Source organism: Heterodontus francisci, chromosome 7, assembly GCF_036365525.1.
Source record: "Heterodontus francisci isolate sHetFra1 chromosome 7, sHetFra1.hap1, whole genome shotgun sequence".
In the NCBI taxonomy this organism is placed as follows: Eukaryota; Metazoa; Chordata; class Chondrichthyes; order Heterodontiformes; family Heterodontidae; genus Heterodontus; species Heterodontus francisci.
The window spans coordinates 78,745,854-78,761,107 of NC_090377.1; the positions used below are offsets into that span (position 1 = coordinate 78,745,854).

The 15,254-nt window shown below is 41.1% G+C and overlaps 1 protein-coding gene across 2 annotated transcripts in view; it reads left to right on the forward strand.

Moving 5' to 3' along the window:
• agps (alkylglycerone phosphate synthase) overlaps window positions 1-15,254 on the forward strand; it is a 177,617-nt gene that overhangs the window by 132,624 nt on the left and 29,739 nt on the right. For both annotated transcript variants that reach the window (XM_068035498.1, XM_068035497.1), the window contains exons 14-17: window positions 5,615-5,727; window positions 7,428-7,497; window positions 8,103-8,164; window positions 10,728-10,817. In XM_068035498.1, coding sequence (XP_067891599.1) covers window positions 5,615-5,727; window positions 7,428-7,497; window positions 8,103-8,164; window positions 10,728-10,817 — 335 coding nt within the window. The remainder of the gene's footprint in view (window positions 1-5,614; window positions 5,728-7,427; window positions 7,498-8,102; window positions 8,165-10,727; window positions 10,818-15,254) is intronic.

Sequence of the window (15,254 nt, forward strand, 5' to 3'; positions counted from 1 at the left end):
AAAACAGCATTTCTGCAGGGTGACACTTTTCAGAGAGAACTGTATCTGGAACCACCTAAAGAGGCAGCAGATACAGAAGGAAAATTATGGAAACTGAACAAATGCATCTATGGCCTTAATGCTTCCTGGGTGTGGTATTTCTCGGTGAGATCTGTTTTGTTGAAAATTGGTTGTGTTCAATAAAAGCAGATCCTGTGATGTTTTCTTTGGCCTCCTTGTCTCGAGAGACAATGGGTAAGAGCCTGGAGGTGGTCAGTGGTTTGTGAAGCAGCGCCTGGAGTGGCTATAAAGGCCAATTCTAGAGTGACAGACTTCCACAGGTGCTGCAGATAAGATTGGTTGTCGGGGCTGTTACACAGTTGGCTCTCCTTGCGCTTCTGTCTTTTTTCCTGCCAACTGCTAAGTCTCTTCGACTCGCCACGCTTTAGCCCCGCCTTTATGGTTGCCCGCCAGCTCTGACCATTGCTGGCAACTGACTCCCATGACTTGTGATCAATGTCACAAGACTTCATGTCGCGTTTGCAGATGTCTTTAAAGGGGAGACATGGACGGCCGGTGGGTCTGGTACCAGTGACGAGTTCGCTGTGCAATGTGTCTTTGGGGATCCTGCCATCTTCCATGCGGCTCACATGGCCAAGCCATCTCAGGCGCCGCTGGCTTAGTAGGGTGTCTATGCTGGGGGTGTTGGCCGCCTCGAGGACTTCTGTGTTGGAGATACGGTCCTGCCACCTGATGCCAAGGATTCTCTGGAGACAGCAAAGATGGAATGAATTGAGACGTCACTCTTGGCTGACATACATTGTCCAGGCCTCGCTGCCGTAGAGCAAGGTACTGAGGACACAGGCTTGATACACTTGGACTTTTGTGTTCTGTGTCAGTGCGCCATTTTCCCACACTCTCTTGGCCAGTCTGGACATAGCAGAGGAAGCCTTTCCCATGCGCTGTTTAATTCTGCATCGAGAGACAGGTTACTGGTGATAGTTGAGCCTAGGTAGGTGAACTCTTGAACCACTTCCAGAGTGTGGTTGCCGATATTGATGGATGGGGCATTTCTGACGTCCTGTCCCATGATGTTCGTTTTCTTGACGCTGATGGTTAGGCCAAATTCATTGCAGGCAGCTGCAAACCTGTCGATGAATCTCTGCAGACATTCTTCTGTGTGAGATGTTAATGCAGCATCATCAGCAAAGAGGAGTTCCCTGATGAGGACTTTCCGTACTTTGGTCTTCACTTTTAGACGGGCATGGTTGAACAACCTGCCCCCTGATCTTGTGTGGAGGAAAATTCCTTCTTCTGAAGACTTGAACGCATGTGAGAGCAGCAGGGAGAAGAAAATCCCAAACAGTGTAGGTGCGAGAACACAGCCCTGTTTCACGCCACTCAGGATTGGAAAGGGGTCTGATGAGGCGCCGCTATGCTGAATTGTGCCTTTCATGTTGTCATGGAATGAGGTGGTGATACTTAGTAGCTTTGGTGGGCATCCAATCTTTTCTAGTAGTCTGAAGAGACCACGTCTGCTGACGAGGTCAAAGGCTTTGATGAGATCAATGAAAGCAATGTAGAGGGGCATCTGTTGTTCACGGCATTTCTCCTGTAGCTGGGGAAGGGAGAACAGCATGTCAATGGTGGATCTCTTTGCTCGAAAGCCACACTGTGCCTCAGGATAGACACGTTCAGCCAGCTTCTGGAGCCTGTTTAAGGTGACACGAGCGAAGACTTTCCCCACTATGCTGAGCAGGGAGATTCCACGGTAGTGGTTGCAGTCACCGCGGTCACCCTTGTTGATATTGGCATCGCGCATGTCCTGTGGTACTACACCCTCGTCCTAGCACAGGCAAAGCAAAGCATTTGGTATCATATTGATATTGGTATCATAAAGGGAAACCTTCAAGCATCTTCATGATGCACAATGATGATTTCTTATGGGTGATACTGTGGATTTTGAGAAATATGTTAAGATTAAGGCAGAATTTAAGATTGGGAGTCAGGCTTGTGGGGCCTTTAAATATATTCGTTTAGATATTAAGCAGAATAAGTCTGGAATATGTTTGAATCAACAATCCTGTTTAGAGTGTGTTGCTCCCATCCCCGTTAATTGTGTTCGGTGAAAGATAATCTATCTAAAGCAGAGACTGAGCAATTACAAAGCCTGGTGGGTCAATTAAACTGGTTGGGCTCTCAGACTAGGCCTGATGTGCTGGAGTTAAGCACGATGATGAACCATCCAAAAGTGGAGAATGTTTTGAGGGCAAATAAAACATTGGAAAAACTAAATCTAAAGAAATGTGTACTGAAGTTCCCATCTTTAGGTGACCCAAAGAACATGAAGCTAATAATTTTTAGTGATGCTTCTTGATGATGGGTATTTGAGTGCAACTGGTTTCATAATATTTCTGATGGGTGAAAATGGGAAAAGTTGCCCATTGGCTTGGGAGGCTAAGAAAATAAAACTGGTTGTTAAAAGCAAGTTACCTGCGGAAACGCTGGGTCACGTGGAGGCAGTGGACATGGGATTCTATTTGTCAAATATTTTGGGTGAAATTCGGAAGGAGAGACATCCTGAAGGTAGGATACCCATTGAATGTTATGTGGATAATCATTCTTTGTGGGACAATGTACACTCTACAGAAAGTGAGAGTGAGAAAAGACTACGTATTGATCTCACTGGATTGAAACAAATGCTGGCGAGAAAGGAAATCTCCAAACTGAAATGGGTAGATGCAAGTCATCAGCTATCTGATTGTTTCACAAAAAGAAATGCTAGTACCAAGAAATTATTTGGAGTGCTAGAGGAGGGGCATCTCGAGGTAAAAACTTTGTACCCAATATGGAATTTAATTCTGATTTATTTTGAAATATTCTTTGAGTATGTTAATCTAAGTTGTATTGTAAAAGAAAGGAATCTGTTAATTGTGTGATTATATGCAGGTGAAGGGAGTTAATTGGGGTTTTATTTGAGCACTTAAAAGTAGGCACTCACTGGGAGTGGGATTTGTGTGAGGAGCTACATGTTTGTAATCTTTTTACTCTGCACAATAACTGAAGCTGAGTAAATATAGGCTGCAGCCTTATCCTTCTATAACAAACTTTCTGGAGTTTAACACCTATTACCCCTCCCCTCACCAACACCGCAAAAATTAATGCATTCGCTTTTGCTTATGTTTATAATGCCCTATTTTCTGTTGCAGGGAATCATTTTCCTGACTGCAATTAAATTCCAATCTCTCTCAATCCTAGTTAAGGAACATCTTAATGCAATCCATTTCAAATACTTGTCGGCTGCCTTTATAATGCTGATCTTTCTTCAAAGTTGTGTCAACATGGGTAATTGAGTTTTTGCTAAAGCTTTTGCATGATGGGAGTGTGGAATTTGAAACACACAGGTCAGCCATGATCTTATTGAATGGTGGAGCAGGCTGGAGGGGCCGAATGGCCTACTTCTGCTCCTAATTCGTATATTCATATGTATGACAAAAATAGGCAAGTTAAACATAAGATTTTAAAGATAAAGCACTGAAATACTTTGAAGAATAGGTAAATATTTTTCTGTGCCTCTATTTTCCAATGGAAAAACGGGAATTGAGTTTAGTTCAGCATAGGAGAGATTCTAAGGGCCTTGGGCGCCATTGAACATGAGCACCTCTGAACTTTTTACATAACTGAGAAATAAGGTTATGTCATCCTAATTGGATATTGATCTGTAGGTGTCAACCTGCATCTGTATAGGTTAATAAATTGTCGCAACTCAAGTTCTAGGATTTTTTCCCAGTGTAAGGAGGAACTTTTACTTTGTCTTAAATTTTGAACTTGCAAAGTTCCAGTTGTATTTTCCCCTTTGAATTAAACTATTTCTGCTATTCATCAACTTCTTTGCTGCTGCAGTTAAAAAGAAGGCATGAACTTCTTGAACTGGGCCATGGTGCAGAGTAAACAAATCTCTTCTGTGCAGCGAAACAGCCTGGTGCCATAACTCAAATACAGAGTAACCTGACTCCGACCAAGGCGTCCAATTATCTGCCCTTTGGTAGGTGCACTGTGACCTAACACAGCATTGAGGTCTGCTTCCTATAAGTTTGGACTATTCACCTGTTCAGAAGATGTGCTACTCCTGCAGAGTTACTGAAATCCATCTGTGTATTTGGGCTTGTGTATAGTAGGTGAATGGAAGATTTTGAACGATCACTAGTACATTTCTGACTAGGTCTGATTGAAGTTTATTGTGTATAAGTGTATTTTTGTAAATGTAGTGAGAAGAGAAAAGGAGAGCTGAGATATGCAGGATGAGAGCAATAGAATTGCGGGACAGAATGGAGGCTAAGAACCAGTCAGCTCAGTAGTATTAATCTTGAATTTTAAAATCTTATTTTATTTGAAATATTTCTACCCAATATATAATTTAAAAACTCATTCTGAAGTACCTTTTGGACCCAATAGCCCTGTTTCTGATAAGATTTCCCCCATCTGAACTTATGAAATAGTGGACAGTGGTCTGAAAGTAGATTGTGGAATAATCTTTTCTAGATTGTACTGCTGTGTACGGCAAGAACATGGACCTATTCCCATGTGTATGGGAACAATTGAGCTGAGGTCACTGCGCTTTCTGAAGTTCGTGTGGCAAAGTTACAATGAATGCAAATGTAGGAAATAAAGATGGGTTTCTAATATATAGAAATGTCATATTTTTACTTAAATGCTTCTTAATATCTTTTACAATGTAGAAGTCAGGTAGACTAATGGTAGCAGCAATGCAAGTACAAGTTGTTGCAGAGTTTATTTTGTGCTGCATTAGGAGGGGCCCAGCAGCATCATCAGATAAGCATGTTGCAGTGTTGTCACATGTACCAAATAGCTGTTGTCTTTAATTCACTTCATTCATTTGCACACTTGTTACAAAATAAATATATGCAACATCTACCCTGCAACAAATGTAAACCTGGCTCAAGATGTGTTGCATGACTATCTGTTTAATTGTGGCAGTAGGCAAAGAGAAATAAATAAATCCAGTAAATAACAGAATTAGAGCGCGTCAAGAAATGAAGATAGGGGTCAGAAGCTATATGGACACCATTAGCTTCAAATAAATTGTGTAAAAATTGCCTAAACCATAGTAATATTTAAAAATGCACTTTTTATATTTGGGGAATTGAGCCTTTTTTTTTTTTTACAATAAACTTGCTTGTCTGCAAGGTCAAAAATATTTTGTTTCAATTATTTCTGCATTTTGCCAAGATATTTGAGGAGGTAGCTAGTGATTCAAGTTTTTCTTTTGTTAGTATTTGATTCCAAGGGAGTGGATGGTGTATTGGTGTGGAAAACGGTCTTCCATTGCTGGTTATGGATTCCAATAAATGGTGCTCTCGAGATTGATTCTAAGGCATGTTGTTAAAATTAGGTAGGAAGAGCTTTACTTTGCACCCAGCAGATTTGATTTCACACACTTTAGGAGAATTGGAGATATTTCCCCTTCCTAAATGTACCATCAGAACCTGGTAGTTATTCTAAAATACATTTAATTGCATTATCGAAATGTAAATGTTTTAAGATTCTTTAGTTTTAGATACAACATCCTCACACCTTCACATTCCATCTAAAATCCTCCCTTTTATTTCCACAGTTCAAGGGATTTGATCCCAATGAGTTGTGCGTAGCTACCCTACTTTTTGAGGGTAGCAGAGAAAAGGTTCTTCAACAGGAAAAGCATGTCTATGATATTGCTGCTAAAGTTGGGTAAGACTTCAAAAAAAAATCCTAGACTGTATAATGAGTTACCAGGTTGACTTTTCTAGTTCTGGTTAAATATACCTATTAGCAAGACATTCAAGTTCTAAAATAAATTCTACATCATTAACTTGCAATGTAAAGTGGAAGTCATTGTATATGAGCTGCAGTAAAATTCATAGCTGTTAAAGCTGTCCATAACCACTTTATGAAATTGTACAAAGGCTTTCTTCAAGACTACCTTGATCTTGAGTGATTTAATTTTTGCTGTACGAACATAATATAAGAAATAGGAGTGGGAATAGACCATACATCCCCTCAAGCCTGCTCTGTCATGCAGTAAGATCATGGCTGATCTTCACCTCAACTTCACTTTCCTGCCTGTTCTCCCATAACTCTTGACTTCACTACAGTGTCTATCTCAGCGCTGAATATAGACAATGACTCAACCTCCTGTGGAGTACAGAATTCCAAAGATTCATGACCATCTGAGAAGATATTCTTTCTCATCTTAAATGGATGACCCCTTATTTTGAAACTTTGCCTCTGAGATCTACATTTATCCATGAGGGGAAACATCCTGTCAAGCCCCCTCAGAATCTAATGTTTCAATGAGATCACCCCCTCATTCATCTAAACTCCAGTGAGTGTAGGCCCAACCAACTCGACCTTTCCTCATGAGACAACTCCTTCATCCTAGGAATCAACCTAGTGTACCTTCTCTGAACTGCCTCTAATGCAAGTATATCCCTCCTTTAAATGAGGTGAAAACTATATGCAGTACTCTAGGTTTATCTCACCAGCGCCCTGTACAGTTGTAGCAAGACTTCCTTACTTTTATATGAATACACAAATTAGGAGCTGAAGGTGGCCATTCGGCCCCTCTCGTCTGCTCCACCATTCAATAAAATCATGGCTGATCTGTTTGTGTCTCAAATTCCACACTCCCATCTACCCCAATAACCTTAGATTCTTGTTAGGCAAGGAAATCAATCTACCCTGCCTTAAAATTATTCAATGATCCTGCCTCCACCATCTTCTGAGGCAGAGAGTTCCAAAGTTGCACAATCCTCTGAGAAAAAAATTCTCCTCATCTCTGTCCTAAAAGGGCGATCCCTAATTTTTAAACAGTGCCCCCAGTTCTGGATTCACCCACAAGAGGAAACATCCTTTCCACCTTGTCAAGACTGTTCAGGATCTTATATACTTCAATCAAGTCTCCCCTCACTCTTCTAAACTCCAGTGAAAACAAGCCCAGTCTGTCCACCTTTCCTCATAAGACAACCTACTCATTCCAGATATCAATCTAGTAAACCTCCTCTGAACCACCTCCAACGCATTCATATCCATCCTTAACTAAGGAGACCAAAACACAGTATTCGAGATGTGATCTCACCAATGCCCTGTATAATTGAAGCATAACATCCTTACTTTTATTTTCAATTTCTCCCATCATAAAGGATAGCATTCCATTAGCCTTTTTTATTACATGCTGTACCTGTATACTAACTTTTTGTGACTCGTGCAGTAGAGCACCTATATCCCTCTGCATCTCGAAGTTCTGCAGTCAAGTGTAGAAAAATTGATTGCTGATTACTGGCCCCCAATTAAGATTTAACAAAAACTTGCCAAATATATCAATGAATAAAATTTTTGGCTTCTATAAACTGTTGCCATGCCTCTGTTACGATGAATGTTTTTGATTACAGGGGCCTGGCAGCTGGAGAAGATAATGGACAACGTGGCTATATGCTAACATTTGTTATTGCTTACATTCGGGTACGTTGCTTATAGATAGATTTCCTTCATTTTTAATTTAGTAATTTTGGTGTATTTTTGTCTTGCATAAAGTTTTGAATATGAATTTGGAGGATAATTGAGAAGTTCTAAACCTGTTGGGGATATTCAATACAGAACCATTATTAACATCTTTGCATTTTCATGCTTCTGGTTGACTTTTTTTTAGCGGAATGTTAAGTTTAAAACAATTTTTAAAATTTTTTTAAACTTCTTTAATCACCGTACATATTCAACACAATGAGGATGTTTAATCTCCTGTTGTGACAAGAAACTGATTATTCATCTTCTGGGATGGGAGGGTGGTAATTTCTGTTTCAGTGTGAACAAATGGTAGTTTTGTTCTCATAGCATGGATGTCCCACATAGTCCAAAAGCTGAGAATTGGTAAAACTGCATTTGTGGATTACTAGTTAGAATATTGTTCACAGAAAAACGAACACTGCTATTTCTACAGTTGACAGTAGCAAATGAAACAGCATGGCTCCTATTCTGATGGGAAACATTTTTTATAGATCTTTGAGTAAGGTTACTGTTTATTAGTAAAAAGAAACACCATGTCTAACAATGTACTGTATGTTCCTTAGGACTTGGGCATGGACTATTACATCATAGGAGAATCATTTGAAACCTCTGTTCCTTGGGACCGGTAAAAAAAAAAAAAATTCTTGTGAATAGTTCTTACTGAAAAACATTTTTCTTCTGCTCTGTAGCATTTATATCTTGATGAAATAGTTAATCTTCATTATAATTGCAATTTCTAGCTTGTCCAGTTCTGCCTAAAGAGAAAAGACTGTTCTTGTAGCACCACCAGCATCTTTTCATGTTGCATACAATTACAGAGGAGGTCAAAATATGCATTTCTGCATTCACAGTGGTGATCGTCACTGGAATAGGCCCAACCCCCAGTTTAGAATTACCATGACATTCTGGTAGTTTGCAGTCCCTCAAGGAATCGGCCTTGGGAACAATATTGGCAGTTGTTGCATACTATTATTGATAACGGCACATAACCCAAACTTACTGTAGAATTTCCATGGGAGTAATTAAGATGTTTATAGGTTCTCCATGCGCCTATTCCTATGATGAGTGACTCCATGTAGGATCTTCAATACTATGACATTCACTGTATTCTTCAGCTACTTTTGGAGTGGCAAGCTGAATTGGAGGAGAAATTTGGGTCATCAGTCAGCGTAAGGGTTAAGGGAAATATCAGTTCTTGAAGAGATGCAATTGGTTTTCAACCCATTGGCAATTATGCAATCACACAACTTTAAAGGTAGCTAATTTTTCAAAATTAACTATTCCGTGACTTAATTTCCTCCCCCCACTCCCAGAGAGGAATCTGCTATAACTAGCAGAAGGTGAGCTTTTCTGAATTGCCAGTGCCCACAGTATTGTAAGCAATAAATTGTAAATGGCTCAGTTTCCCAATCACCAATAGCCAGACCATATTCAGATACCCATCTATCAAATTCAGTTGTCGAGGGTTGGTAAATTTAGACAAATGCATAACTGCTAAATGCAAATTAATCCACCTGCTATCTATTTTAGTGTGCTGGTGCACTTTGTTACCAAACACGCTTTTGAGAAATGTGTTTGATCACTTTCATGTACCAGATTTCTTACCCCTTCCCCCCTCAGTGTTCTAGTTTTAGTTGGTGCCACCAGAGGCACTTTATCTTGTATTTTCTGGATTGTCTGAAGCTTTTGTTTTACTTTAGACCTATATTAATGGAAATATTTCAAGTTTCAGTCTGTCTTTTAGCATTCTTGCCTTGGAGTCAGAAGTGTTTGGGTTCAAACCTTACTACAGACTTGAACACACAATGTTGATTAATACTTCAGTGCAATACTGTGACATTGTTGCATTATTGGAGGTACAGTCTTCCACATGAGACATTATTGTTGGCTCAGGTGGACGTAAAAGATCCTGTGATACTAAGGAGAGCAGGGAGTCCTCTCTCTATCCTGACCATTATTCCTGAACCAACAATGTTTATATAATAAAAAATAACCTGCTGTTTGTGGACCTTTGCAGTGTGCAAATTAATTGCACAGCACTTGGAGACATCCTGAGAATGTGATGAGGTGCTATATAAATGCAAATTCTTCTCCTTGCAAAAGGATGTCTGAGAAAAAACACTGAACCCAATCTATTCTTGAATTTAATTAGCTTTTTTAAATTAGAAGGCATTTTTCCCTCACTTGATCACCTATATTGAAAACAGTGGTTATGGTATCACGTAGGTTTTGAGGCAAATGGTCTCAAAGACACGTCAATTGTACTTTGGCAGACGTTCTCGTGATCTGAAGAATGCCTTAATTTTAATATTAGAAATCTTGCCCTTAAGCTAAATTGTGTACCTTTATCAGTATGTCCTAAAGTTCTTCCATCTGAATCTAGCAATCACATTTTTACAATTACTTCTTGATAAAATTGGGACATGGTACTGGGGAATGAGGTGAAAATTTATATGGTATAAACACATTATCTATCATGTATTTAGAATCTTATCTGTATGCACTTCCTGTCTACAGAACCTTTATCAACTTACTGTCCTCAAACTTTTTTGTTAGCCTTTTTCATTATAAATTCCTATGTCCACATTTATATTGGAAACTACCTAAGTAATCTATTCTGTAATTACACCCTGTTGCCAGTAGTGGTGCTGCAGTAACTTCATTTACATCGTCAAGCTTCTCGGCTGGTTCTGCACAAATTCCTGTGTTCGAACTAACTCTTCCCCATAATGCAGTGTGTTTTGCTATTAACTACAAATATAAAGTCAAAGTATTATATTTAAAAGGGACAATGTATGATTTTAAAATTGGAACTTAATTAAGACTGTAGGCCCTAATCCAATTATCCCTGCTCTTTCACTCTGCTACACCTCCAGACTGCATTTAATCTGAATCCCTGTGGACAGCATCATAGGAGATCATCTGGTATAACTTAGCTGCTTAGCATTACTTCTCCAATTATGTTGACTGTGGTTAATATATAATTAACAGATGTAATGTATGCTGCTGAATTACTTGACGACAAAAGGAATGTACTTGGTAGAATTTTTCAAGTCTTTTTTTAAAAATCGCTCATTGTTTTTCTCGTGGTATTGGAAAAATAATTTGTTCAGGGCGGCAATTTTCAGACAGCCTTTTACCAGCATGGGTTCAATAACCCAACATTTTACTCTAAATATATATTTTAGGGTGATTGACCTCTGCCGGAATGTGAAAGAGAAACTAGTGAGAGAATGTAAAGAAAGAGGTGTTCAGTTTCCTCCTCTTGCTACATGCAGGTAAGCAATCTTTTAAAAACCTGGCTCTCCAATGTTCAGTTCTTATGATTTCCAACCTCTAAGATATCCAGGTCTGCTATTTACGATTGTTTTATATTTGCTCCCTGCCCATGTGAATGTATAATTGGCATCTTATCCTTTCATGGGAATAACTAGCTGGGCCAACACTTTGGCATTTGACCTTGCTGAACAAACTGTATTGAAATGCCACACTTAATCCTTTGGAACTTATTTCCCAAGCACCTATTGAGCAACCAATTAGGCAAGATAGGTTAGGCTGTTTGACCTCTGGAAATATTGACTGCAGTGAATGAAAGCTGTTTTCAGTAGTAGTCAAGCCCAGTTCTGAACAGACATTTGTAGTAGTAATTACTATAATATGGTTTTTTTTTTACTTGCATCGAGAAGCTATTTTTGGAATAAACATTTATTTGGATACGTTTATTTCTGTTGAGCTATACAATAACTGGGGTACTCCATAAGTATTTTAATTAACAGTTACAAAATATAATCAGCCACCTGACCTTCCCTGATGTCTGTGGAAGTTCTGTGCCAAGTGGTAAACAGCATTGCTGACCTGAATAAGTGAGTTGAGTACTCTGCCCACTTTTGAACAGAACAAAATGGCTACCTGCACCTCCAGGTGTTAATTTTGCTTTGCTCTTGCTGCCTGCAGAAGTGACGGGGGAAAACCACATCTTGAGGTGAGTTCAGATTCCTCTGAAGGCAATAATGGTGCACTTTACCTTTTATAATACTGTTGCTGTGGAACAGTGCTGTAAGGTAAATGCAGCCTTACTGCCACATGGTAAAAATTGCTAACCTGGTCCAACAACAACCTTTGCAATACTGTAAAAGTCATAGAGTCATAGTTATACAGCACAGAAACAGGCCCTTTGGCCCATCGTGTCTATGCAGGCCATCAAGCACCGAACTGTTCTAGTTCCATTTTCGAGCACTTGGCCCATAGCCTTGTATGCTGTGGCGTTTCAAGTGCTCATTTAAATACCACTTAAATGTTGAGGGTTCCTGCCTCTACCTGCCCTTCAGGCAGTGTATTCCAGATTCCAACCACCCTCTGGGTGAAATTTTTTATCCCTCAAATCCCCTCTAAACCTCCTGTCCCTTACTTTAAATCTATGCCCCCTGGTTATTGACCACTCCACTACGGGAAAAAGTCTCTTCCTATCTCGCCTCAGCCTTCTCTGCTCTAAGGAAAACAACCCGTGCCTTTTCAGTCTCTTCAGAGTTGAAATGCTCCAGCCCAGGCAACATCCTGGTGAATCTCCTCTGCACCCTCTCCAGTGCAATCACATCTTTCCTATAGTATGGTGCCCAGCTGTGGCCTAACTAGCGTTTTATACAGCTCCATCATCACCTCCCTGCTCTTATATTCTGTGCCTCGGCTAATAAAGGCAAGTATCCCATATGCCTTCCAAACCACCTTATCTACCTGTGCTGCTGCCTTCAGTGATCTATGGACAAGTACACCAAGGTCCCTCTGACCTTCTGTACTTCCTAGGGTCCTACCATCCATTCTATATTCCCGTGCCTTGTTGGTCGTCCCAAAATGCATCACCTCACACGTCTCAGGATTAAATTCCATTTGCTGTAGCATTGCCCATCTTACCAGTCCATCTATATTGTCCTGTAATCTAAGGCTTTCCTCCTCACTATTTACGACACCACCAATTTTCGTGTCATCTGCAAACTTACTTATATCTCCTATATTCATGTCTAAATCATTAATGTACGCGACAAGTAGCAAGGGTCCCAGCACCGATCCCTGTGGTACACCACTGGTCACAGGCGTCCACTCGCAAAAAACCCCTCGACCATTACCCTCTGTTGACTGCCACAAAGCCAATTTTGGATCCAATTTGCCTAATTGCCCTGGATCCCATGGGCTCTTACCACCTTTGCCAATCTCCCAAGCGGGACCGTATCAAAAGCCTTACTAAAGTCCATGTAGACTACATCAACTGTTTTACTCTCATCTACGCATCTAGTCACCTCCTCAAAAAATTCAATCAAGTTTGTTAGACACGATCTCCCCCGACCAAAGCTGTGCTGACTATCCCGATTATTCCCTGCCTCTCCAAGTGGAGATTAATCCTGTCCCTCAATGTTTTCCAATAGTTTCCCAACCACTGATGTTAGACTCAGCGGCCTGTAATTACCTCGTCTGTCCCTGCTACCCTTCTTGAATAATGGTGCCACGTTCGCTGTCCTCCAGTATCTGGCACCTCTCCCGTGGCCAGAGAGGATCTGAAAATTTGTGTCAGAGCCCCTGGCATCACCTCCCTTGCCTCCCAACAGCCTGGGATACATCTCATCTGGGCCTGGGGGTTTATCCACTTTTAAGCCTGCTAAAACATCTAATACTTCCCTTTCAATGTTAATATGTTCAAGTATATCGCAATCCCCCTCCCTGATCTCTACACCTACATCGTCGTTCTGTACAGTGAAAACAGATGAAAAGTAATCATTTAAAACCTCACCTATGTCCTCCGGCTCCACGCACAGATTGCCACTTTGGTCCCTAATCTTTCCCTGGTTATCCTCTTGCCCTTAATATACTTATAAAATGCCTTTTGGGATTTTCCTTTATCTTGCCCGCCAATGTTTTTTCATGTCCCCTATTTGCTCTCCTAATTACTTTAAGTACCCCCCTACACTTTCTATACTCTAATGCCTCCGCTGTTTTCAGCGCTCCGCATCTGCCATAAGCCTTTTTGTGTTCCTGATCCAATACTCTCTATCCCTTGACATCCAGGGTTTCCTGGACTTGATGGTCCTGCCCTTCACCTTAACGGGTACATGTTGGCTCTGAACCCTCACTATTTCCTCTTTGACTCCCACTGGCCTGATGTAGACTTTCCTACAAGTAGTGCTCCCAGTCCACTTTGACCAGATCCTGTTTTATCAAATTGAAATTGGCCTTCCACCAATTCAGTACCTTTATTTCTGGCCCGTCTTTGTCCTTTTCCATAACGACCTTAAATCTTAAAGTTATGGTCACTATCCCTGAAATGCTCCCCCACTGATACTTCTACCACTTGTCTAGCTTCATTCCCTAGGATTAGGTCCAGTACTGCCCCTTCTCTTGTAGGACCTTCTACGTACTGGCTCAAAAAGCTCTCCTGTATGCATTTTAAGAATTGCTCCCCCTTTAAGCTTTTTGCACTAAGACTATCCCATTTGATATTCTTTGGCTTCCTTGTCTCGAGAGACAATGGGTAAGCGCCTGGAGGTGGTCAGTGGTTTGTGAAGCAGCGCCTGGAGTGGCTATAAAGGCCAATTCTAGCGTGACAGACTCTTCCACTGGTGCTGCAGATAAAATTGATTGTCAGGGCTGTTACACAGTTGGCTCTCCCGTTGCGCTTCTGTCTTTTTTCCTGCCAACTGCTAAGTCTCTTCGACTCCCCACTCTTTAGCCCTGCCTTTATGGCTGCCCGTCAGCTCTGGCGATCACTGGCAACTGACGTGATCAATGTCACGGGACTTCATGTCGCGTTTGCAGACGTCTTTAAAGCGGAGGCATGGACGGCCGGTGGGTCTGATACCAGTGACGAGCTCGCTGTACAATGTGTCCTTGGCGATCCTGCCATCTTCCATGCGCCTCGTGGCCAAGCCATCTCGAGCGCTGCTGGCTCAGTAGGGTGTATATGCTGGGGATGTTGGCCGCCTCGAGGACTTCTGCGTTGGAGATACAGTCCTGCCACCTGATGCCAAGGATTCTCTGGAGGCAGCGAAGATGGAATGAATTGAGACGTCGCTCTTGGCTGACATACGTTGTCCAGGCCTCGCTGCCGTAGAGCAAGGTACTGAGGACACAGGCTTGATACACTCAGACTTGTGTTCAGTGTCAGTGTGCCATTTTCCCACACTCTCTTGGCCAGTCTGGACATATCAAGACTATCCCAGTTGATATTTGGTAAGTTGAAATCCCCTACTATTATTATCCTATTATTTTTACACCTCTGAGATTTGCCTACATATCTGTTCCTCTATCTCTCCCTGACTGGAGGACTGTAGTACACGCCCAGCCAAGTGATTGCCCTCTTTTTGTTCTTAAGTTCTACCCAAATGGCCTCATTTGAGGAACCTTCTAAGATATCATTCCTCTTTACTGCAGTAATTGACTCCTTGATCAACAGTGCAATGCCAACTCGTCTTTTATCCCCTCGCCTATCCCGCCTGAAGATTCTATACCCTGGAATATTGAGTTGCCAGAGGTGGAGTCAGTCATAATATGTAAATTATCCCACAATTTCTAATTGCAACAAACTTCAGAGATGACCACTGAACACCAAGCAGAGATGGGATGCAGGAGGTGACAAAAGACAACAATTGTTTTTGAGATATTTAAAGTAGAGAAGAGATGAGGGAATTTGGGGAAAGCAATTGTGTGAGTAACTGAAAGTTCTAAACTGT